Genomic DNA, 23,812 nt, shown 5'->3' with positions numbered 1-23,812 from the left:
ACTAAGGTACATGTATTCCAAAACCTGAGTCCAACATACACAAACGTATTTGAGTATGTACAGTTCTCATTAACTCATAAATGGAAGATAAAATTAATCGGATCGTCTCGTGGTATAATTATGTATATATTACGATGAAAAAAAGTGAAATATTTTGGGTATACAACATGATTACACTTGTATTCAAACTTTTCATATTTTCTGCTATATGTTTGAGTACTATAATACTTTTAATTGTCATATGCAATGTTATCTTCCTTTGTGTTCTCCTCGTCCTCCCCTCCTCATGAAAAAAGAAAAGAAAAAGAAAATCTCAGTGACGTACCAACAGCAAGAAGCAAAAGACAAAAGTTAATTAACCATCGAGTACATCGACCAGAAAATGCATTCTATAAAATCGCAATGGAACCACTAGAACATAAATCGTACTGTTTATAATTAAAGCAAGAATGTCAGAACGGCTATTCAAGATGTCATTTTTTTAAAATCCAAAATGAGTAGATTTTTATTCGTGATTATCAATGGTTCTGAAATCAAAAGGACTTTATCCATGAGGCCGATTTTATAACAAGGTTTCGTGATATTATACCTTCATTTCCTACACTCAAATTCTGTAAATATGATATATTTAAAAACGTTATATACCATGGAAGGGCATTGCGAGATTAACGAGATTATGTGTATTAGATGAATGTCAGTTTCCTTGGTACATCCTGTAAGCGGAATAATAAGCCGATCTCGCCTCGGAAAGCTTTTGGATTTATTTGTGAAGTATTCAGTCTAGAATAGTCTCTTATCTTTTTTGACTATTTCCTCCTAGTTTGTAATCGCAATTATGCATTTTCATTCCTGCGTGCATATCTGATACATGTCTAATTGTAAAGCTGTACAATGAATGCAAGAAAAATGAATTCATTAAAAAAAAGTGCAAATTATCGACCTGCAAGTCATATTCTACCTCATAGTGCAGTAAAGAGGATAATCAAGGCAATTAATCTGGATCTGATATATCCTGAAAATTGTTGCTGCCTGGAAAATCTTGAAGGATAATAAGCATGTTGCAAATAAAGGGATTTTCTAAAAGTCTTAAAGTAGTTAAACTTTCTGGACATAAAAGCTATGAAAATAAAAATGGTCTTATTCACTATCTTGTTCGAGCATTTCATTTTAACTCTCCTCTCGATTTCTCTTTTTGTGCAAGTTGATGGAAAATTTAAACTTCTGCGTTCAAGCCAACATTTCAGAAAATTAATTGAATTTGAGTTTGTACCCTTGCATAACCAGACCTTATGCAGGGTGACACTAAGTCTGCTCCTTACCCCCAAAACTGCACGTTGTTCATGCAATATCTTTATCAAAAGTATCCGCAATATGAAAATAAAAAGTATTGAGAAAGGTTACGCATGGCAGCAGCTAAACCTCTTCATACATTATGCAGTGGCTATTAAACAAGAGTATACATCGAAATGCTTATTCTAAATTAATGGTGTATGGCCAATTTATTCCATCTCTTCCACATCAGTTAGACAATAATCAGGTAGTCCTTGCTGTAGTCCTACTCGATGGTAGTTATTTTATCGTCCTCTCGCAACATTTATTTTCATCATGATTGGTGAGCAGGTTTTCTGAAGCTCCTCGAGCTGCTGAGTTAATTCTCCCTCGGTCGCCTTGTAGTTGGAATCCAACCACTGAAGAACTTTTTCTACAGCCTTGGTGACCATTTCTTTGTCACCAGCGGTTAGCTTCCTCTCAGCTAATGTTTCGTTGACAGCGGATTTAACGCTGTACGCGTAGTCCTTCAGTTTGTTTCTGGAAGCATTGATTTTCCGGTGAAGGTCATCCTGAAGTCTGAACTCCTCAGCGTCGCTGATCATGAGTTCAATTTCTTCCGTGGATAGACGGTCTCTGTTGTTGGTAATCATGATATTGTTGCTGCTACCTGTGCTCTGTTCCTTGGCTGTCACATTCATGATGCCATTGGCATCAATGTCAAAGGTCACTTTGATATCTGCAACACCTCTTGGTGCTGGTGGAATCCCTGTCAGCATAAACTCTCCAAGTCGGTTGTTGTACTTGGTGTGTGCCCTCTCTCCCTCATACACTTGAACCCTCAGGCGAGTTTGGTTATCAGAAACCGTGGTGTAGGACCCAGTTGCCACGGTGGGAATTGTCGTATTTCTTTTGATTACTGTTGACATTTCGAAACCCTCGACCTCAATTCCGAGAGAGAGTGGGGTTACGTCAACTAGAACTACATCTTGAATTTCTGCGCTTCGATCTCCAGACAAGATGGCTGCCTGGATTGCTGCACCGTAAGCCACAGCTTCATCTGGATTGATGGACTTGTTAAGGTCCTTGCCATCTAGAACCTCCTGTAGAAGCCTCCGGACCTTGGGAATACGAGTTGATCCTCCAACCAGCACAACAGTGTCGATGTCTCTTTTGTTGATATTTGCATCAGTAATAGCCCTCTCAACTGGGTCAAGGCACTTTCTAAAGAGATCATAGCAGAGGTCTTCAAAACGAGCTCTGGTGATTCTTGTGTAGAAATCAACTCCTTCGAAGAGAGAGTCTTCCTCGATGGTGGCATGGGGACTAGCTGAGAGAGTTCTTTTTGCACGCTCAGCTACTGTGCGAAGACGTTGGATGGCTTGTGGGTTGTTTGTGAGGTCCTTTTTGTGTTTGCGCTTGAATTCCTGAGAAAGATAGCTGACCAGCCTGTTGTTAAAGTCCTCACCACCAAGATGGGTGTCTCCCGCAGTTGACATGACTTCGAAGATATCATCAATCGACAAGATGGACACATCAAATGTGCCTCCACCAAGGTCAAAGATCAGGACACGCTGTTCATCTTCAACCCTCTTATCTAGTCCGTACGCCAGAGCAGCTGCCGTCGGTTCATTGATGATGCGGAGAACATTAAGCCCTGCAATGACACCCGCATCTTTGGTGGCCTGTCGCTGAGCATCATTGAAGTAAGCAGGAACAGTGATGACAGCATCAGTGACTTTCTGACCCAGATATGCCTCGGCCGTCTCTTTCATCTTGGTCAAAACCATTGAGCTGACTTCCACTGGGGAGAGGATCTTCTTTTCCCCCTTGTATTCCACCTCTAGCTTAGGTTTGCCTTCTTGGTTGATCACCTTGAATGGCCAGTGCTTCATATCAGCTTGTACACTCTCGTCTGTGAATCGGCGACCAATCAGCCGTTTGACATCAAATATTGTGTTCTTAGGGTTCCTGTAGTGCATGAGAAAATGAAAATGAAACTACTTGTAAAGAAGTAAAACTGTCGCAATGATCGTCATATCGAAATGAATAAAGATATTTTCAAAGTCTTCATAAACAGATATTACAAATACAACACCTTCTAGCGTTATGAGCTCAACATGGCCCGAACTTTGGTGGCCACATAAGAGCCTGCAATCCAGGCTAGAATTCTAGTAGTGGTGGCAACGTAGAACGACTAGCGTGTTATGCACAATCCCACTTTCAATGACTGCGGAACCAACTAGAGGCGATTATCTGTTGCTTGCATGTTTTTGTTTTTGTTTTTTGAGGCTGTGTATTTATTTTTTTAAGTGTTAATACCATTTTTGTTTTTATCTGTTACAAGTTTATCATTAATCAAGTTTATCTCAAAACGTACTCGAGTGAGATCCGAAGCCATGACATCCTGATTGCAATACAGATGTCAAATTCACTCGACTACTAAGCTTCTGCCATTTATGGCTGACTATCTCACCCAAGTACAATGCCCATGATTTTTATCATGGCTATTTCGCAAAACAGTGAAAATCGGTGTGTATTTATGTCAATGAATCGCAGTTACACCTGTTGTTAGAATAAAAACAACTCGACGCAAGAATACATTAATTTCAATGTCAAAGCTGTCTTTTTCACGACACGAATCATGGGCAACATTCAAAAAGATACTACCGTGTGTCTCACAAAAAAAAAAGAAACTATACACTTTTGAAATGCCCGCCGATTAAAAAAAAAATATACAATTCTGACAGAAAGGTTTATATGTATGGATAGCTTATTGACTCAACTTTCATATGACACCAAAAAGTCTGAAAATATTTCATGCTTAGATGAGCACTGCTCACTTTTGTACAGAGTATGAAAATTAGGATGCGCAGGAATTAGCCCTCCAATTTTACGAGAGCTGAGTCCATTGGAGCTTACAAAACTGAAGTTGATATGATCATGGACCTACGTAGGTCCATTATATGATAAATTCATGATCAATTGCAGTCTGTGGGAAAAGATTTATTTGTAAGGATAGTTACAATATGGTTTCATCTTTCATATGACACCAAAGTGGTATTCTGTTACCATAAAAGAACGCTGCTGCGGTGTGAACTCAGGCCTCTCCATCTTTGGTTGTCAGTCCAAGACTCCAAGATGAATGAGGGCTGAGTAACAACCTACAGCTCTTGATTTATTCTTAATGTATCATGATCAAGTGACACACTGTTACACACTGTCAGATTTTTTAACATCACTGACTTTGAATAAAAACCTCCAACCCACATTGAACATCTCACTGATTTACTTAGCAATCAGGTAGGGATTATGTAACATTGAATATTCAATTCTGGATTGTCAAAAAAAAAATATCAAAGGTGTCAGCTATTTATTCTTTAGTTCAATGGGTAACCTGAATAAAAGTAGCCAGTAGCTGAAAATAACTGCAATGTGGGGTTAAAGTTTTCATTCAAGTCACAGATGTAAAAAAATAAGAGTGTGTAACATGAAAATTGCAACATGTACCATCCCCTCATCCTGTCTCATATGAATACACCATTGAGTCTACCAGGAAAATTTGCAATGCTACAATGAATAAAATAGATGCAACTGGGGTTTACTCATGCATAAAAGTTTGGTTTAATAAACCATAAAATACACTCAGCAAACCCATTCTCATCGCAATTGATCATAAATTTATCATATCAACTTCAGTTTTGTAAGCTCCAACGGACTCACATGTCGCAAATTTAAAAGGCTAATTCCTGCGCAGCCTAATTTTCACACCCTTTACAAAAGTGAGCAGTACTCATTCAAGCCTGAATTATTTTTTCAACTTTTTGGTGTCATATGAAAGATGAGTCCATAAGCTATCCATACATAAAAACTTTTTTTTTTCCCCAGAATCATATATTTCTTCTTTGGCAGCCATTTCAAGATTGTATAGTTTTTTTTTGTGTGTGTTTTTTTTTAGACACCCAGTATGATAGAAACTCTTGCTTATTACTAAATGTCATGGCAATGACATAAACGTAATTCATGATAAGCTTTTGCTATTCTTCTACTAGTTGCTATCCTAACATATTTTCTGAAATGGCCCTTCTCTCTCTCTCTCTCTCTCTCTCTCTTTGTTTATTCATTAAAAAAAAAATGTGTCAATCCAACCACACGCCAAAGCAGGCCATGTAGCAAACACACAGCTCCTCAACATACGCATTGACCCCCAATCACCCCCCCCCCCAATCGATGCCATTGTCACACGCCATCATTTTTTTCGAAACTTGGGTTTCTCCTTGGATGAACACAATTACATGTCCTACTATCTTGATGGGACAGTGAAATACGCCTGTAGGAATTAAGATTTTAGAGAGCTGTTTGTAAGCCATTTCAAAGCGTGTTGTTTTTATTCGTAGTACTTTAACGGTAATATTTACCATTTGCTCATGAAACAAAAACCCACCTTTAGTGCTTCAGAATGGTTTTAAAATGCGAATTAGGAATAGAAACTAATGTTTAAAAAAAAAGTTAATCGGAATAATCAATGTTAAGTATTGTTAAATACACGCAATGTGAACAACAGTCATAAGAATTACAAAATTGTTTCTGGGATAAACCGTCTTCAGATATGGCTTATTAATTAAAATAGTGACATTTCCTTATATTATAGGGTTTATTGCGATTTTTTTATATGTAGGATGTTTTGTGGTATAACTGACCTACACAAATGCATCAAATGAAATAACTCGAACATTTTTTTCAAATCACTGCTTCTAATGGTAAACAATACCTTGAAAAGAGCAGAAGACGATTGTTTCATCAAGACGGATACACAGTCATCAACGCTTGAGATCTGTATGCCGGGTATATAGGGTTGTTAAATGTAATATTTGTCAACCCTACCACTTTTGGAGGTAGACTAACCATTCTGAGAGATCCCAGTAGCCTACTGAATTTTAAAAGAAATCTAAAGTTTTTGCCGAATTTGTTACCATACCAAACATGCCAAATGATAGAGAAAATTGAGATGAAAATACAAGTCATTACACTGCCCGGCCGCGCCATATGTCTGCACTCTCGTGAACCGAGTTTTCTTTTAATCTTTGATATTGATTTCCCGGATGACATTAGACAGTGTATATTCTCTCAGATTAAGAAAAGACTGTTGTGCAAGTTCAAGACGATTTATTGAAACTTGAAGAACTAGCTACAAAGTGGCCGCTTCATTAATTCCTTACAAGACGTGTACTTCTTTGAGTTTTAGTAGATTCAAAATTGTGAAAATATAGTACAGTTCTTGGAATTGTTAAGAATTTTGGTAGGACTTTTTGTGAATCTTGATGCAGATATTATAACAATGCTATATTCGTCCAATGGAGTAAGACTCATTTTGGAATACGATCAGTCAGTGCGGACGCTATAATACCTATGGGCAAGGCGAGCAGAGGAAATTGGAGTATGTCGAGACGGACAACTACAATGAATTCAGGATTTAGAAATTTGTCATATCGCGAACAGATAGTGCAACTAAATTACGCACTCTTGCTCACTGGCACAGGATGGGAGAAATAATTGAAGTTTTTAAATATTTGACTGGAATGCATGCTACAAAATTATGATATATTGATTCTGTTCACAGGAAATATAGAGGCCATAGTATGACAACTGGACAAACAGCAGTATCAACTTGACTTGAGGAAATATTTTTTCGTTCATAGACAGAGAGAGTTGCCAATTTGTGGAAGGCTCTCTCTGGATATGTCATCTCAGCAACCTATGTAAGTAGATTAGACAAATACTGCTCTACACACCACGATCTTGTTTATGATCCAGTATAGACTATGATTTCCCCAAATATTTTTGTCCTTTCATCCACACTCAACTTGGCAAGTTCCCAGAAAATGTATGAACATTGCGACTGAAGTTTTGAATAAACAGACATTGTCCGAAATCATCGTGGGGAGGAAATACGCGTGATAAATCGGCACCAGGTCGCAATGTCTATCATCACTGACAATAGACAAAACATTATGTATTTTAAAGGGCTCTTAAAAGGACAGCATGGTATTGGCTGTGGAAACATTCTAACCCATTCTAATCTTTGTATTATTTATATTTATATACCTGGAGTGACGTCAGGGATCACTCCAAAATCTTCGAGTGATCCCTGACGTCACTCCAAAATGAGTGAAAACGAGCATTTTCACTCAAAATTCACTCCAATTTCACTCGAAATTCACTCTTTTTTGTATTCACTCTTTTTAGAGTGAAAAGTTTCACTCGATTTTTTTTTTAGAGAGTATATATATGTGTGTATGTATGTGTATGTGCGTGCGTGTTTGTGAGTGTGTTACATTATGTGCGTTTGCCCATCATGTATGAGTTGCAAAGAATATATCAATAGGCTTTGGAGTTGGATTTTGTTTCTTTCTGATAACATGAACGAAAAAAAAAATGAAGTTAGGGTTTACCAGAATTTCGCAAAATGACCCGTGCTATCTTCTCACTGAGCCAAGCACAAATAGCACCGAGGGATGATATGATATATTAATCGTAATAAGGGTCGGGTACTTTATACCCTTTTCATGTTATAAATATCGAAAGTTTGTGGTAGTGACAAAGTAAGTTGGACTATCGAGACAGTGGGTACCAGACTGCCAGGTAGCGAATGCACGGTTAACAGATGAAAACTAATCAAATGCTTTTCATATATCTGAAAGATATAGCATGAAGAAGAGAATATAAAATATGACGTTGTATCACGAGTCTTTGTAACAATTAAACAGACATCCATTGTGATACAGAGGGAGATATTCCCTCCCCATTGTCACCCTTTAAGGCATTATTTACCATTTGCAGATGAAACAAAAACCCAGCTTAAGTGCTTCAAAATAGTTCTAAAAGTGAGTTCGGGATACAACAACCCATGTAAAAATTTTAATCAGAATAATCAATGCACGTATTGTTAAATGTACAAAGTGTTAGCGATAGTTACAATAAGGGTGTTTCTAGACTAAACCGTCTAAAGTTATTGTTAAGTGAGAAAAATAGTGTTATCTTTTCATAATGTTTAGGTTTTATTGCACAATTTTTATATGGTAGGATGTTTTGTGATACAACTGACCTACATAATATGCATCAAATTTGATAATTCGAATATTTTTAAAATCACTTCTTCTAGTGGTAAATTTTACCTTTAACGTTTACCATGAGGCGGGAGTTATCTTTTAAATTCTTTTTCTTCCCGAGTATGCATAGAAAAGATTAGGTTTAGCAGGAAATATTGAAGCATTCGAACACTCTGTTTACATTTTAGTATGGGTACTAGAGGCTGACCTTTGTCGTATTTTGTTTTGTTTTGTTTTTGTTTTGTTTGTTTGTTTGTTTGCTTTGTGTGTGTGTGTGTCTGTGTGTGTGTGTGTGTGTGTGTGTGTGTGTGTGTTACCCTATTTCGGGGGTGCTGAATCCGAATCTGCAACTGTTGTACCCTTGAGGATTTTGAAATATTCAAAATGGCCGTCAAAATAGCCGCCAAAAATGGAATTCCCCATGTACTCCCTTCGAAATGAGGAAAAATTGAAAACTATTGATAAATTGAATCTATTTTGAGGGTGCTAAAACCAAATCTGGATGATACATTTCTTACATCTATAAGGAGTTTTATATATCTAAGGTGCCCGCAAAAAAAAAAAAATGGCTGCCACAAAAAAAAAAAACGCAGGAAGTACCTATGTATTTCCATCTCAATGGTGACAAATTAGAAACAATTGGTGGTTTTACCATATTTTGAGGGTGCTGAATCCGAATCTGCATGATGCAATTCTTGCATCCTTGAGAGCATTAAGATATATTCAAAATAGCCCCCCAAATGGCTGCCAAAACTGACAGTTCCCTTGTATCTTTTATATTTCTTGCTGAAAATTTGAAAACAATTCGTGGTTCGATCTATAGCGTTTGGAAGGTGCTGAATCAGAATCTTCATGATTAAACTGTAGAAGTGACACTAAGGCTGCGTTTATCTAAAAATTTTCTGAGCCAAAATCACGATCGTAAACGCGTTTGAGGCATTTCCAGGGGTTCGATAAACGCAACCGTGTTTTCAAACGCGTTTCAAACGGACATTCAAATTGAGAACATTTGATGGTTTTTGAAACCCAATCTGCATGATGCAACTTTTGCATCCCTTAGGGATTTGAGTTTTTCAAGACGACTGCTTTTGAGGACATGTTAACGTATTACTCGTCTTGCATGATTAATACCATTCCTAAAGTAAAATTAACTGACATCAAAATTCATCTAAGAGTCTCATCGTGTTGATGATTATTGAAACAGGACATCTATAAAATATAGCCCAAGCCAATTTACTTCTCAAATTTCACATTTCCCTGCTCTGGGAGGTGGGAAATCCCCCTCCCTATAAACTCTCAAACCGTTTGGTCGCCTGGAGTTTACCTCTTTCTCAAATCAAAATGTTGGCATGTGTGACATGTCAATAATCCTGATCAGCATTTCGCTTCATTTTCTGCATAGTTTGTCCTTTTTTCAGTTTATGTGTTGTTAGGGGGTGTAGGGCAATAACCCCCGAGATTACCCCCTTTGGCAATTACCCCGGACCCTTCCCCTGGCCCTAATCCTAGTCCTAACCCTGAACCTAATCGTAACCCTAACCCTAACCCAAACTCCTAACCCTAAACCTAATCGTTAATCTAACCTTACCACTTGGTCGTATGTAGCCGGGGGGGGGGGGGGGGTAATTACCCTTGGGGAGTAATTGCCCGGGGGGGGGGGGGGGTGTAGGGTAATGGCCCTTGGGGGTACTTGCCCTGGCATGCAAAGTGATATCTTAAAAGTGCAGAAGACGATTCTAATCAAAGCTAGATAACCAAAGGAGTCAATTCACTTACATAGCAATTTGGTTCTTGGCGGCATCTCCGATGAGCCTCTCCGTATCGGTGAAGGCCACACAACTCGGCGTGGTCCGGTTTCCCTGGTCGTTGGCAATGATCTCGACTTTGCCGTACTGGAAGACACCAACACACGAGTAGGTCGTTCCCAAGTCTATTCCAATAGCTTTTGCTTTGCCTGGTGCCATACTACAGTATTCTTGACCCGACGTTTTTCTAACAGTTCAAAAAAAGTCAAAAAGAAATCATTACCCCGATAAAATCCGAAAACTGTACTTCTCCTCCTAGTTCTCCTGCTCGATAAAATGTTTCTTCGTCACGTACTGCTTGAACCACTCACAAAACATACTTCGATTTTTGTAATCAGGTCTGCATAATGTTGCTCTTACTTCGTACTGTAAAGTTAGATTGTTTTGCTGGATTAATCACCTATGGCTTGACAAGGAGTCGTCAAATATTAAACTGAGCTTCCGTATATGCCAGCCTCGTAATTTATATGGCAGCCTCGTAATTCATATGGCTGTTCGAAAATGCGATCTTGCACAATATTGGCTCTGGGTCACCTTTACAGAGGGGAAGTGGTGAAATCTAGCTCACTGCGAGGACATGTAGGTAGAAATAACACAAAATCATCAGTGGTAAAATGTCTAGAATTATCCGAGGATCATCTGCATACATCAGACGTTCGTCATCAGAACTGACAATTACTACAACCGCACACAAGTCACAAATACCAGGAGACAAAATTGACAGGAAAAATATATATAGCTAACGTATTAAGAGGAGAGGCACGTTCTTAGAATAAAGTCTTACGGGACTATCGTTAAAAAGCTGTACAATTAAATGTGTCCACAGATATGCCATGGGCATGGCGTATGCCTGTAAATGATATCTGTTACAAAAGCAGTCGAACCAAGAAAGCTTTCGCCCGCGAATTTAGCATTAACGCGTTTGAACGAATAGTGTATTAATATAGCATTGTTTCCAAATCAAATGTCTACATTACCTCAAGACATACAGTATATCCTAGGCAGGCGGTTGTTGACGATACTTCATGGGAAATATACTTGTCTTTAGTTTTCGATGTGCAGGCTCAAAACGCAGGGCAAAGTACACTGTGCACAGTGCAATGCCAATCGGCAATGGAAGTGGACAGGAGTTCATCGCGGATTGTGTGTGGGGAAAACCCACCCAGTGAACGGTTTAGTCTTGCTTCAGCCAAAATGAACAGTGACTGTTTTTGTAAAACAATATTATTGCCAGAATGGTTTGTGTGTGATGCACAGTGCCTTATCTTTTATTGTACATAACTTTCTTTCCTTTTCTTGTGCGCATAGGTAGGCCTACATGATTATTCACTGTGTGTTGTGCGCTATATAAGCGTTGTTCATAATTATCATTGTTATTATCATTATTATTTTGCGTTCAGCCAGGTAAACTGTAATCCCTCATGTAGTCATTTTAAACAATCTTAGTGTGCTGGAACCTGGATGGATTTTAATGTTGATTACAGAATGAAATACCCCTGTCTGTCCTGGATTCTATGGATTTATGCAACTGTAGCCTTGTTTTAGAATACATTTAATCAAAATATCCATTTCTTTGCAATTTGGCTTCTGACTGCGTATCCTATATGAGCCGTTCCGTTTTGGGTGAAGGCGACGTAACTCGGCATGATCCGGTTTCCCTGGTCGTTGGCAATGATCTTTTGGGGCAAATTATTTGTTTTATAGGGCACCATTTCTTTCTCTCTCTTCTTAATTCAAAACTCAACAACAACAACAATAATGTCGACTTTGCCGTTTTAAAGGACTACACACGAGGAATTCGTTCCGAGGTTAATGACTGGACCTTTTCTTGGTGACATATTCTAATTTGATGCTTTGTCAGGAATTCATGCTAAGTACATTATCAATGGAAAGTTGAAATTATATGTGTACTTAACAATTGGCTTTACAACGTGTCCCAGAAAAAAAAAACGAAACCGAGATTTGTTGCAACATTTTGCTATGAAAATCATAAATATGCTTTGTGAGATACCATATCAATAGAGAAATATGCTTCTCTTCTTTTATTTTGATGCAGAACTTAACGTTCATATTTATGCAAGACTGAGCAGAACAATGGACAGTGGCGCTACCAATTTTTCATTTGCATGCGCAAATGGCGACTTTGAGTTTTCCAGTCTTGAAAATGAACATTCGGTAGCACCAATGCACTGTCCATTTTTTAACTAAGTCATGCATGAATATTGAACACTTGAGTTGTGCATCAAATGAAAGAAGAGAAGCGTATCTTTCCATTGGTGTACATGAATCTTATAAAACAAATTTATGATTTTGATACAGCAAAACGGTGTAATGAAACTCGGTTTCTTTCTTTTTTCTGGGACGCGCTGTAGTATAGTGATTTTCAAAACATGTACTTGCAATAAAAGGTATGCCAACATTTTCTCAAAGCTACTTGTGTTTTACGAAGTGGATAGGGCCTTCATTATACACAAATGTTGGCTATGTGACACAATTTCACAGAAGTTTCATAATCTGTTGTGTTCCTACCTGAATGCTCACTGAGGCTTATTCATTTTATCAATATTAATTCTAAAGGTATGATCAATTAGACCTACATCTTTCGTCTTTTTTTCCAATTACTTCGTGTGTGAGTTACCACTGGTGCGAGTGACAATTACATTTCGTATACACGTGAAAATTATTATTGAGAGTGGAGTCATGTGCAAACATGTAAGCATGTATGTGGGTGTGCTGGTGTGTGTACGTGCGTATCTTTTAACAGCACTGTTAAACTGTTAAACTAAAACAAACATACAACACAACATGTCTTAAAATGGAATGGATAGATTGGTGTGAAAAATTATTCCTGATATTGACTTATATAATATAACATAATATATATATATATAATCATATATATACATATGTGATAAAAACCTAAATGGCAATAGATCTATATATATTTATTTATATATGTGACCGTGCACCTCAAAACGAAAATAAAGTCGCACACACTGATTTTGCGTGAGGACTAAAAATAAGTGAAATGGGTCAACCTAGCCGAACTTGACTTTTTCATATTTTCTAAAAGAGCGAGTCTTCTTTTACATTATGCTAAAATTTGGTATCATAAAACGGGCAGGAAAGTGTGTTTTTTTAGCAGTTTATCTCGAACATTTTTGGTAGAATAGTGTGATTAGGTGTGTCTTTATAATCCCTTTTTCATTTATGAAAAACCTTGTCTAACTTTTGAAAGGATAGTGCTACTGCTTTGAAAGTTGGCATTGATTATGGACAGAATGTGTGAATGAGGCATGCTTAATTTCACTTTAATCTGATAATCCATTCATTGTTGTTACTCTGGTGGTTTACTTCCTGTTTTTTGTCCCATTCATCGCACAGCCAGCACGGTTTGGTAAAGATTAAGCGCTTTAATAGACACTGTACTACAGAGCCTCTTTTCTCAGTTCACACTTTTCCTGAGTTTGTGCTTTCTTTCCAATATTTAAATAGGTTAGGAGAGTCCATTTGATTTGAGTTATACATCATTTTAAAGCTTAAAGTCTGCTCTTTCAGAATATGGTCTTAACTAAAAATTCATATCTGGCGACTTTTTGTTTGTTGTGAGGTGCAGGGTCATATATATATATATATATATATATATACTGTATATATATATATATATATATATATATATATATATATATATCATGTACCGTTGTACCCCTATTACTTCGTAATGATAGGTACAAAAACATGTATAGGACTTATGTGTGTGTATTATAATTATGTGCGTAATGAAGGGGCAGGGGAATGAGACTTGTCCTTTTTACCGACCAGATATTTTGTCAGCATTTACATTTTCATTATCTTCAGAGCACCTATAGCACCTTCTTTTGACCAAGGAGGTATAAGGTGCATAGTATCTATACTTGTTGTGACCTCGGAGTTAAAGCTCCATATTCTAGAAGATCAAGTTTCGTTCATGGTCTACATAAGGTATTCCATCAACACCCCCTCCCCCCTCGAGAGGGGGAGGGGGGCGGGGGGGGGGGGGGGGGGGGTCCGGTAAAATTTTACCCTTTGTACGCCTCCGCCACGAAGTGTCGACGGAGGCATTATGTTTTCGGGTTGTCCGTCCGTAATCGATTTTGTGGACAGCGTCATTAAAAAAAAAAAAAACAAACTTTGAGGTATCCTCATGAAACTTGGCATGTGTATGTATGAGTGGGCGAAATTGCGCCTATCAACTTTTGGGCGCACATGCTCAAGGTCAAAGGTCAAAGGTGAAATGCTCTAAATTTCACTATTTTCCCCATACCTATGCAATGCCTGAAGTTATTTTCTTGAAACTTAGTATATACACGTACTACTAAATGAAGATTCTCTAGACAGAGTATTAACTCATGAGGTCAGAGTTCAAAGGTCAAATGAAAATGTTAAAATTTCATTTTATTCCTGATATCTCGGAAGTGGTTCAAGGTATCTTCATGGAACTTAGTACATATGCATGAAGTGACTGGCAGTGATTATCTAGGGAATTGTGGGGTCATGGGGTCAAAGGTCAGGGATCGAAGATCAAGGTTACCTCCTCAAATCTTAACTTTTTCTCCTCATATTCATGCAATACCTGCGGGATTTTTCTTGAAACTCAGTGTAGACATGTATTACACAATAGAGATTCTCTGGGAAATCTTTCGCAAAAAGAGGTAAAAGGTCAAAAAGTCAAAGGTCACGTGAAAGTGGTAAATTTCAATTCTTCCATATCTAGGAAGTGGCTCAAGGTATCTTCATGACACTTAATACATATTAATGCATGTTCTGTCTGGCAGTGATTCTCTTGGAAATATTACGGTCATAGGGTCAAAGGTCAAGGGGTCAAAGGTCAGGTTAAAATTCAAACAATTTACTATTTAATACTGAAATCATACTTTTTCTCCACATCTTGAAAATTACTCAATGCATATAAAATTTATAAAAAGAGTCAAAAGTCAGGTAAAAATCCTCAAATCCCCAAATACATACTCTCTTAGAAAATATAGCCATTCATCCAATCAAACCTAGTTCAAGGAAAGTGAACTTTCAACACATTTGTGACAATTATGTCATTTTAATATTTTGCTTATTATGTTAAACTGTCATCACACATTGTCAAGACGTACTATAGACCCATTAGGAGAATCCTGCATTATGGTGGAGGCATACCAGTCGCCATAGCGACATTTCTAGTTTCTCCATATTTCAAAGCGTTAAAATTCCACTAGTTTTTTTGTCAAGATTGCGAAAATAATTCAAAGCATTGTCGTGACAAATTATGTATTACCAGATTGTGATTATTTCCCAATTAAATATGTAAAACTGCTGTCTCACGTTGGCTATATCTTCTGATAGGTAGGCCGATTAGGAGAGTAATGCGATATAGCAATATTTCTATTTATACCAGTATTTGGTAACAAAAATTTTAATAAATCAGCTTAAAGATCAAAGGAGCTTATGCCCACACATACTTACTAGCAATGGGCGTATCTTGCAATCTCCTGGTTCATGAATAGCAAGCTTTCGATCCGCGACGAGAACGCTGAAGACAACGCAGCCTCCAGGGTTGAACAATAGAAACAGCTGCCTCGAGCATGTGCAGATCACCATTTTAGCCTAATTAGTGTAGTCTTTACTTTTGCGTCGCAGATGGAAAGCTTGCATGCTAATGATAATCCCACCCAAAGACCTCAACAGGACGTTTCAGCTTGAAGAGCTATAAAGCAGCCTGCTTCTCTTACAACAGAACGGCAAAAAAAAAAGGGGAGCTACATGATTAATGCATGGGTGCACGTCACGAGACCAACACGCATGACACGAGTCATACAGCCCATGAGTGCGACAATAGGCAAACAAGGCCCACGAGACCGACACATTAATCCCCCTGTTGTAATGTCGAACTCGTGGGCTCTCTGTACCTCATAGGCTTTATTTGCCTATAGTGTAGAACTCATGTGCTGTAGTGGGCTGTATGAATCATGGACCTTTTTTCCAATGTCGAACCCGTCGGTTATATGACTCGTAGGTGTCGGTCTCGTCCCATGACTCCATTTGTGCAGACTATAACATTGGTGACAGGAAATATCCCGGGTCTCCTTAACCGAGGTAACCAAACGTGGCATTTTACGTATTTCATTCATTTGTTTCTTTCAGTAAATTTAGTCTTGTCTCACATAAACAACGGTTAATTTCTCCCACAGATTCTGCTTAGGGAATGTGCCCCAAACAGATTATGTACACCCAGTAAATGCGATATAGTAGGGGAAACAAAGACGATACGAATTATTCATTCAAAACCCATGAATTTTCAAAGTTTGATGAATCCCATGAGCCGTCATCGCTAGATTAGAGGGCTACAAAAAAATCGTGATTTCATTGTCGTGGATAGATGCAAAGAAATATGCATTTATTTGATAAAATTTATTTTTAGAAGAAATTGGTTCATTCCCTCAACTTATTTCATATCGGTCCATTTTCTGCGACATCACAAACTGTATGAGCAGCCTTCTTATCTAAGAGAGAGGCACCAACAGTTTAGAAATTCATAACTTTAAGAAAAATCAGATTTTCCGCAAACGTCATTTACGTATTTTTACCATGTTTACTGATACAGTATAACTTATAAGTATCACTCCAAATACGTTTCAGACTCGACACATCAAGGCGTAGAGTGGGGACTATAAAAAAAAGAAATCTTTACAATTTGTGGATAAAAATGAACTACGGACGACATAAGTCAGAAACTACGATAATCAGAGGCTAAGCCAGCATTACTCATGTAATAGGCATACACTGATTAAACCAAAGATGCCTGTGACGATAGAAATACAGAATACATGCAAATCAGGCCCTTGTCACTTCATTCTTTTACGACCTTGTTGTTTTAATGTCGTGATTGTTCTGTGAGACTAATGGCCTTAATCCTGTTTTTAAACATTTATACATGTTTATTTCGTGGTTGTTTGCATGTTTGTACACACGGGTGTGTAATTCCACAGTATGTTAAGGATGATGCTAGAATGCATAACAACCAAAGTGGCATTGAGAAACGCAATACGTAGATCGTCTGACAATATCCATGCAAACTTCATCATGGAATCATTGCATCAGACGCGTAACAGTAACCTGGATAATTTATGCTTCACTTTTATCTGAATGCCAATATATATATATATATATATATATATATATATATATAACAAATAAAAGAAACTGCCGACAGTTTCCGTCCAACTGTGTTTAAGGTTATCTTTGTTGAGAATTTCTTTTTCCATAAGAAACCGTACATAAACGAAGTAAAGTGTGTACGTACCTTTACAACGATACACTCTCTCCGCAAACGAATTCCCTTAGCTCATTTGATACAATTTGTATATACATACTAGCATACTCATAATTCAAGACATATCTAATGTAACTCATATCAGTAGTCATCTCACCATTTTATCTTGATGCTATATTTGATGCTAAATCTCAATTATTGCATTCAGGCAAATAAATGAGTGCAATAACAAAGAGTCGTGCTCAGTCCTAGTTTAACACTTTGCGTTAGCGATTTACGTGCTTTCCCCCCATTGACTAACACTAGCCCCTAGGGATTATCATTTTCGTCATTTCAAGTTCGGTGCTGGTGTTAGCGTTGTCGTGCGAGACTCTTATCCACGTCCGTAATACATATAATACATGCACGTTTCACGTGCAAAGTCAATGCTAATGCAGTGGTCGCCCACGTAACGTACACGAACCCTCAAGACATGGCTTTATAAATCTGAGCCTTAGAGCAAAATTAGGATAATTGTGTTTTGAAGAAGGGATGAAATTTGTGGCATTTTAATCAGTCTTCCTCGTTACGTGTCTAAAACTAAGCAGTCATGGCTACATATTTTAATATTTGACTGTAATCACGCACCATCACTTTTTTCGTCGCGCAAATTCCGCGGTCCTCGCGGTAGTGCGATTCCAACACCCAGTGCTGGGATCGATAATTTTGATCGGTATCGGTGTTGGAGCTCGATTTAACGCTGTTATTTTGGGGCTAGCACTAGCACTAACACTAGCACCGAACTTGAAATCACCAAATATATCCTGTCAAATGAAATATGTAAATAAAATAAAATTTAATCAAAGTGCCAATTATTACGCCCTCGACATTTAGTAAAATGAGTAATCTTCATGCAGCCATCAAGAGTCATAATCATCGTTGTAATTTAAAAATGCAAAAGCACTAAGAGAGTAAAAGTACCGCTGAGTAAAAAGGGTATACTATACACTGAACATTAATTCCTATTTAGTGATTGTGGCTAATCAAAAGTCAGTCTCTTCTATAGCAGGATGGTAGTCACTTTATTGTCCACTGCCATCATGCATCTTCATCATGATTGGTGAGCAAGTTTTCTGAAGCTCCTCAAGTTGGTGTGTGAACTCTTCTTTGGTTGCCTTGGGGTTCAAATCAAGCCACTGAATGACATCATCTGCAGCCTTGATGACCGACTGTTTCTCATCAGCCGTTAGCTTCCGCTCAGCTGATGGTTCATTGACGGCGGATTTGACGCTAAAAGCGTAGCTTTCCAATTTGTTTCTGGCTCTGATTCTTTGCCGATGGAGTTCATCCTCAGCTTTGAACTTCTCTGCATCGTTGACCATGCGATCGATGTCTTCCTTGGATAGACGGCCGCTGTCGTTGGTGATCGTGATTTTGTTGCTGCGACCCGTGCTCTGGTCTTTGGCTGTAACATTCATGATGCCATTGGCGTCAACATCAAAGGTTACTTTGATATCTGCCACTCCTCTGGGAGCTGGTGGAATGCCACGTAGCACGAACTCTCCAAGTAGGTTGTTGTCTTTGGTGAGCGCCCTCTCTCCCTCGTACACTTGAACATTTAAACGTGTTTGGTTATCGGAAACTGTGGTGTAGGATGCAGTTGCCATCGTTGGAATTGTCGTATTTCTCTTAATGATGGTCGACATTTCGCCACCAACGATCTCAATTCCGAGAGAGAGTGGAGCAATGTCGACGAGCAAGACGTCCTGGATCTCCTTGCTCTGATCCCCAGACAAGATGGCTGCCTGGATTGCTGCACCGTAAGCCACAGCTTCATCGGGATGGATGGACTTGTTGAGGTCCTTGCCATCCAGGAACTCCTGCAGAAGCTTCTGGATTTTTGGAATACGGGTTGATCCTCCAACCAGCACAACAGTGTCGATGTCTTTCTTCTTGATCTTTGCATCAGCAAGAGCGCTCTCAACTGGGTCAAGGCACTTTCTAAAGAGATCAGAGCAGAGGTCTTCAAAGCGAGCTCTGGTGATTTCAGTGTTGAAATCGATTCCTTCAAACAGGGATTCTGCATCGATACTGGCATAGGAACTACTTGAGAGTGTCCTCTTTGCACGCTCAGCTGCTGTGTGGAGCCGTCGAAGGGCTCGTGGGTTGTTTTTGAGGTCCTTCCTGTTTCTACGTTTGAATTCCTCTGCAAGATAGTTGACCAGCCTGTTGTCAAAGTCCTCACCACCAAGATGGGTGTCTCCAGCAGTTGATTTGACTTCGAAGACACCGTCATTGATTAGCAGGATGGACACATCAAATGTGCCTCCGCCGAGGTCAAAGATCAGGACATGCTGCTGACCTTGCAAATCCTTATCTAGTCCATATGCCAAGGCAGCTGCTGTCGGTTCGTTGATAATGCGAAGGACATTCAGCCCTGCAATGACACCAGCATCTTTGGTGGCCTGTCGCTGAGCATCATTGAAGTAGGCGGGAACGGTGATGACAGCATCTCTGACTTTCTGACCCAGATATGCCTCGGCCGTCTCCTTCATCTTGCTGAGAACCATGGAGCTGACTTCCTCTGGAGCAAGGATCTTATTCTCCCCCATGTACTCGACCTGTATCGCAGGTTTGTCTTCTTGGCTAATGACAGTGAATGGCCAGTGGCTCATGTCGGTTTGCACGCTGTGGTCTGCTAATCGTCGACCTATTAGTCGCTTTGCATCAAAGATTGTGTTCTTGGGGTTCCTGCAGTAAAGAGAAAATAAGGAAAAGGAATTCTAATACTTTTTTAAAGGTTTGTTTAAAGTTTTGTAAATTTTTCCTTTTAAAGTTGATCGCCCCGAAACAATACTTGATGGCACAAAAGTGTAACGATAAAAAGAGAATGACATAAAATTTATTTTGCCATAAAAGTACACACATTGCGTTAGACTTGCAGCTGACTTATAAAGGTAATAATATAATTCTGACAGAAAGTAAAGAATTCTTGACTTTTAGTCAATAGTCAAAACTAAAAGTTAAAACTAGTCAAACAGTTAAGTCAAAACTAAAACTCAAGGACTCTTGTATCGTGCCGATAAAATGAAGATGTTTTCCTTACATACTTTCACTATCAACACGAAGTTATGTGCTCTTCTGATATTTCTGCATTCATTGAATCCACATAATGTCTGAGGTAATTGTTCCTTCAAGGATTGTAACACCCCTTTAGAATAAAGACAGTACACAGCGAAACACATGTACTTTTTACATTGTATGTCATAATGTTTGTATAATTATGAACACTTCGTATGTACGTCGTACTACATTATTTGTGTGTACTGTATATTATATATATATATATATATATATATATCATGTAATAAAGCATTAGCCCCCTGGAAAATTGATGCCATTGCCCTCATCCTTCGTCATTTGTCCTTTGTTTGTTGGCGAGTTCCGTACTTGCGTCTTACTGCTAGAGGCGTGCTATTTAACCTCCTATTTGCGTGTATTCCACGTGACCCGCGTGAAAACTTTGAAACCGATCCATTTCCAGCTACGACCGACATACGTGGACTGCGAAGTACCTGCGTTACAGCTGCGAAGCACCTGCGTGGGAGTTGCCGGCGAGGTGCTGCCGCTAAGGGCCTCCTACTGGTGTTCTGCGTGTACCTCTGCTGGCAAACCCCGGCGACTCACCAGGAACGAGTTTCAAGCATGCTCAAGGCCTTCTCTCACCGTGTCTGGAGAGCCTTGACGGGTTGATTAGCGGGGAATATTTTTTGCTACCCGGACCTCCGAGCAGTTGGTCAGCACCTGACAGTTTTGAGCATGACCAAAACTTTTTCCGGGTGAGTCACGGGGATTGCCGGCGGAGGTACACGCACAACGCCCGTAGGAGGCCCTTAGCGGCAGCACCTCGCAGGCAACTCCCACGCAGGCACTTTGCAGTACCCGTATGCGGCCAAGATAATGACATTCTGTAGGACTTTTGCCATTCCTTCAGAGGGATTTCTTCACCGAGTTGTCAGCCCTCACTCGCCACTCATGCGCCTGACACGCAGGTCACACGGAAGTAGAACGTAAGTAGCACGGGTCCAGCAAGTAAGACGCATGCGAAACTTGCCCAAAACCTTGTCCGCCTGCAAAAAAAAAAAAAAAAAGTAATGTCCTGCGTGCTGGAAAATCCCCACACGCAGCAAGCCCGCCTAGCTTGCCCGGAAAGGTGGGACAGGGCCTAAACTTGGCTTCGGGTGAATAGGACTTGCGTGCGTGAGCAACTCCGGGTAACTGCGGGTGAGATACGTGCTAGGTACTTTCATCTGCGGGTTATCTGCGGGGGGCCTCCTGGTAGTAAAAAATTGTTCTTCGCAAGTCGCACGCAAGGTTTGTACGGTAAGGTGTGACACGGCCTTTAGGGACGTTAAACGCCAATACTAAAATGCTAACCAGCATTTCACCTCATTTTCTCTTTCGTTGAATTCTTTTCAGCTAAATATGTTAACTTATGTATTGTTTGGGCATGCAAAGTGATGTCAAACAAATGCGGAATACGGTTCTTTGAATCAAAGCTAGATGACAAACCAGCAAATCTACTTACATGGCAATTTGGTTCTTGGCTGCATCTCCGATGAGCCGCTCCTTATCGGTGAAGGCGACGTAACTCGGCGTGGTCCGGTTTCCCTGGTCGTTGGCAATGATCTCGACTTTGCCGTTTTCGAAGACACCAACAACCGAGTAGGTCGTTCCCAGGTCAATTCCAATAGCGGGTGCCTTGTCCGGTGCCATATTCCTTACTCGATGTTTTTCAGGTGATTCTAATAGATCCGAAAATAAGCACCCCGGAGTTATACCTGAAAATTGCTTTTCTCTTCACTTGCTCGTTTACCACTTGTAAAACAAAGTTCGGCTTTTAATCATATCGGCAAAATCTAGCTTCTAATTTGTATTGTAAAGTTACAAGACTTTGCTCGTTTCACCTATTGACTTGACAGGGAGCTGTCAAACAGTAAACTAAGCTCGCCTGTGTCAGTCTTTTAGTTTATATCATGATTACTCGCCAATGCGATCTTGCGCAATAAAGGCTCTGAGATAACTTTTTCAGTGCGGAAGTGATGAAATGTAGCTCTCCGCGAGAAACGTTTGCGCGAAATGCACGCAGATATAACACAATGTTACTGGCGAGGGAAAGTCTAGAAATATACATTATCCCAGGGTCCACTGGACGTTTGCCAACAAAAGTGACATTCGTGCCAACATGATGCACAAGTGACGTAGGAAGAGTGCAATAGACAAGAGAGATGTGTTGACAATAAATTTAACGTGGACAACAAAGAGATGCGTTCTTTTTAGAATGGGGTCTTAAGACTACCGTTGAAAAGATAGAAACTGTCCCCATTGATGTGGCACAGGACCATTGCTGTCTGTTACTTAAGTAGTCGAACCTCTAGAGCGTTTGCCCTCGAATTTGGCATTCGTGAAGTTTTCGAACGAGTATACCATGATTATTATACATAACTTTTTTTTAATTTCTTTCTGTGGGGGGGGGGAGCATGAGTATTACAATGATATCTACATTGACAATAGCTCAAGCAGACAGTCGGTGACGGTATTTCCGAGAAATATACTTATCTTTCACATTAGGTGTTTCAAGACACAGCATTCTTCATTGAGCGGAATGAAGTGTAAGAAATAGTTGATTATTATAGATACGAGTAGGGGAAAGCCCACCCAATGACCGATTCAGTCCTGCTTCAGCTAGATCAGGCCCCTGGGAGCTTAGGCTGCGGAGACACTTTGCAAATTGCTTTTTGAATTGTTTGTCTCCAGCTACGGTATCATACTGGATGGTACAGAAGCAACTCGTGTCGCCAGATTCCTGTCGCTACCTACTATTTGTTCACGTCCGTCCATGGTTACCATGGTGACAGGAAGTTACTATTCTTCTTCATCCTTTCACCAGTTTCAGGAAGTCGCGCCACTCTTCCCTTGTCACGTGTTCCCTTGAGTTATTCAAGTTTTTAGTGAAGTATTAACGTAGTTCAACAGTTTTTATTTCCGTTCGATTGACATAATAGGGCATATATGCGTGGCTTGTGGATATCAAAATTTGGACCTATCTGTGTATACATATGAATAAATCTGACCTGCTGAAAATAGTAATGTGCAACTTCAGCACTATATGCTATTCTACCATGTCACTTTTGTCGACTATATACATGTTGAATAGCCCATGTTTATATATATGTATACATGTAAATATATACATATATATATATATATATATATATGTACAGTACACACACACACACACACACACACACACATATATATATATATATATATATATATGTATATATTAT

At 39.2% G+C, this 23,812-nt stretch overlaps 2 protein-coding genes across 2 annotated transcripts; both read right to left on the bottom strand.

The window, feature by feature from the left end:
• Window positions 1-588: 588 nt before the first annotated feature.
• Window positions 589-10,342, bottom strand: LOC139711916 (heat shock 70 kDa protein IV-like). Its single transcript, XM_071623762.1, has 2 exons — window positions 10,155-10,342; window positions 589-3,240 (listed from the first exon to the last, which is right to left on the bottom strand). Exons 1-2 carry the CDS (start codon window positions 10,340-10,342, stop codon window positions 1,575-1,577), a joined length of 1,854 nt encoding a protein of 617 aa, XP_071479863.1. The 3' UTR covers window positions 589-1,574.
• Window positions 10,343-18,544: 8,202 nt separating this feature from the next.
• LOC139711915 (heat shock 70 kDa protein IV-like) lies at window positions 18,545-22,238 on the bottom strand. The gene is made up of 2 exons (XM_071623760.1): window positions 22,051-22,238; window positions 18,545-20,213 (listed from the first exon to the last, which is right to left on the bottom strand). Exons 1-2 carry the CDS (start codon window positions 22,236-22,238, stop codon window positions 18,545-18,547), a joined length of 1,857 nt encoding a protein of 618 aa, XP_071479861.1.
• Window positions 22,239-23,812: the final 1,574 nt, after the last annotated feature.

Source organism: Diadema antillarum, unplaced genomic scaffold (genome assembly GCF_040938485.1).
Source record: "Diadema antillarum isolate AM-2024a unplaced genomic scaffold, OU_Dant_1.0 seq00001730_RagTag, whole genome shotgun sequence".
Classification (NCBI taxonomy): domain Eukaryota; kingdom Metazoa; phylum Echinodermata; class Echinoidea; order Diadematoida; family Diadematidae; genus Diadema; species Diadema antillarum.
Note: the sequence above shows the minus strand (reverse complement) of the source record. Positions and strands in the feature narration are given on the sequence as shown.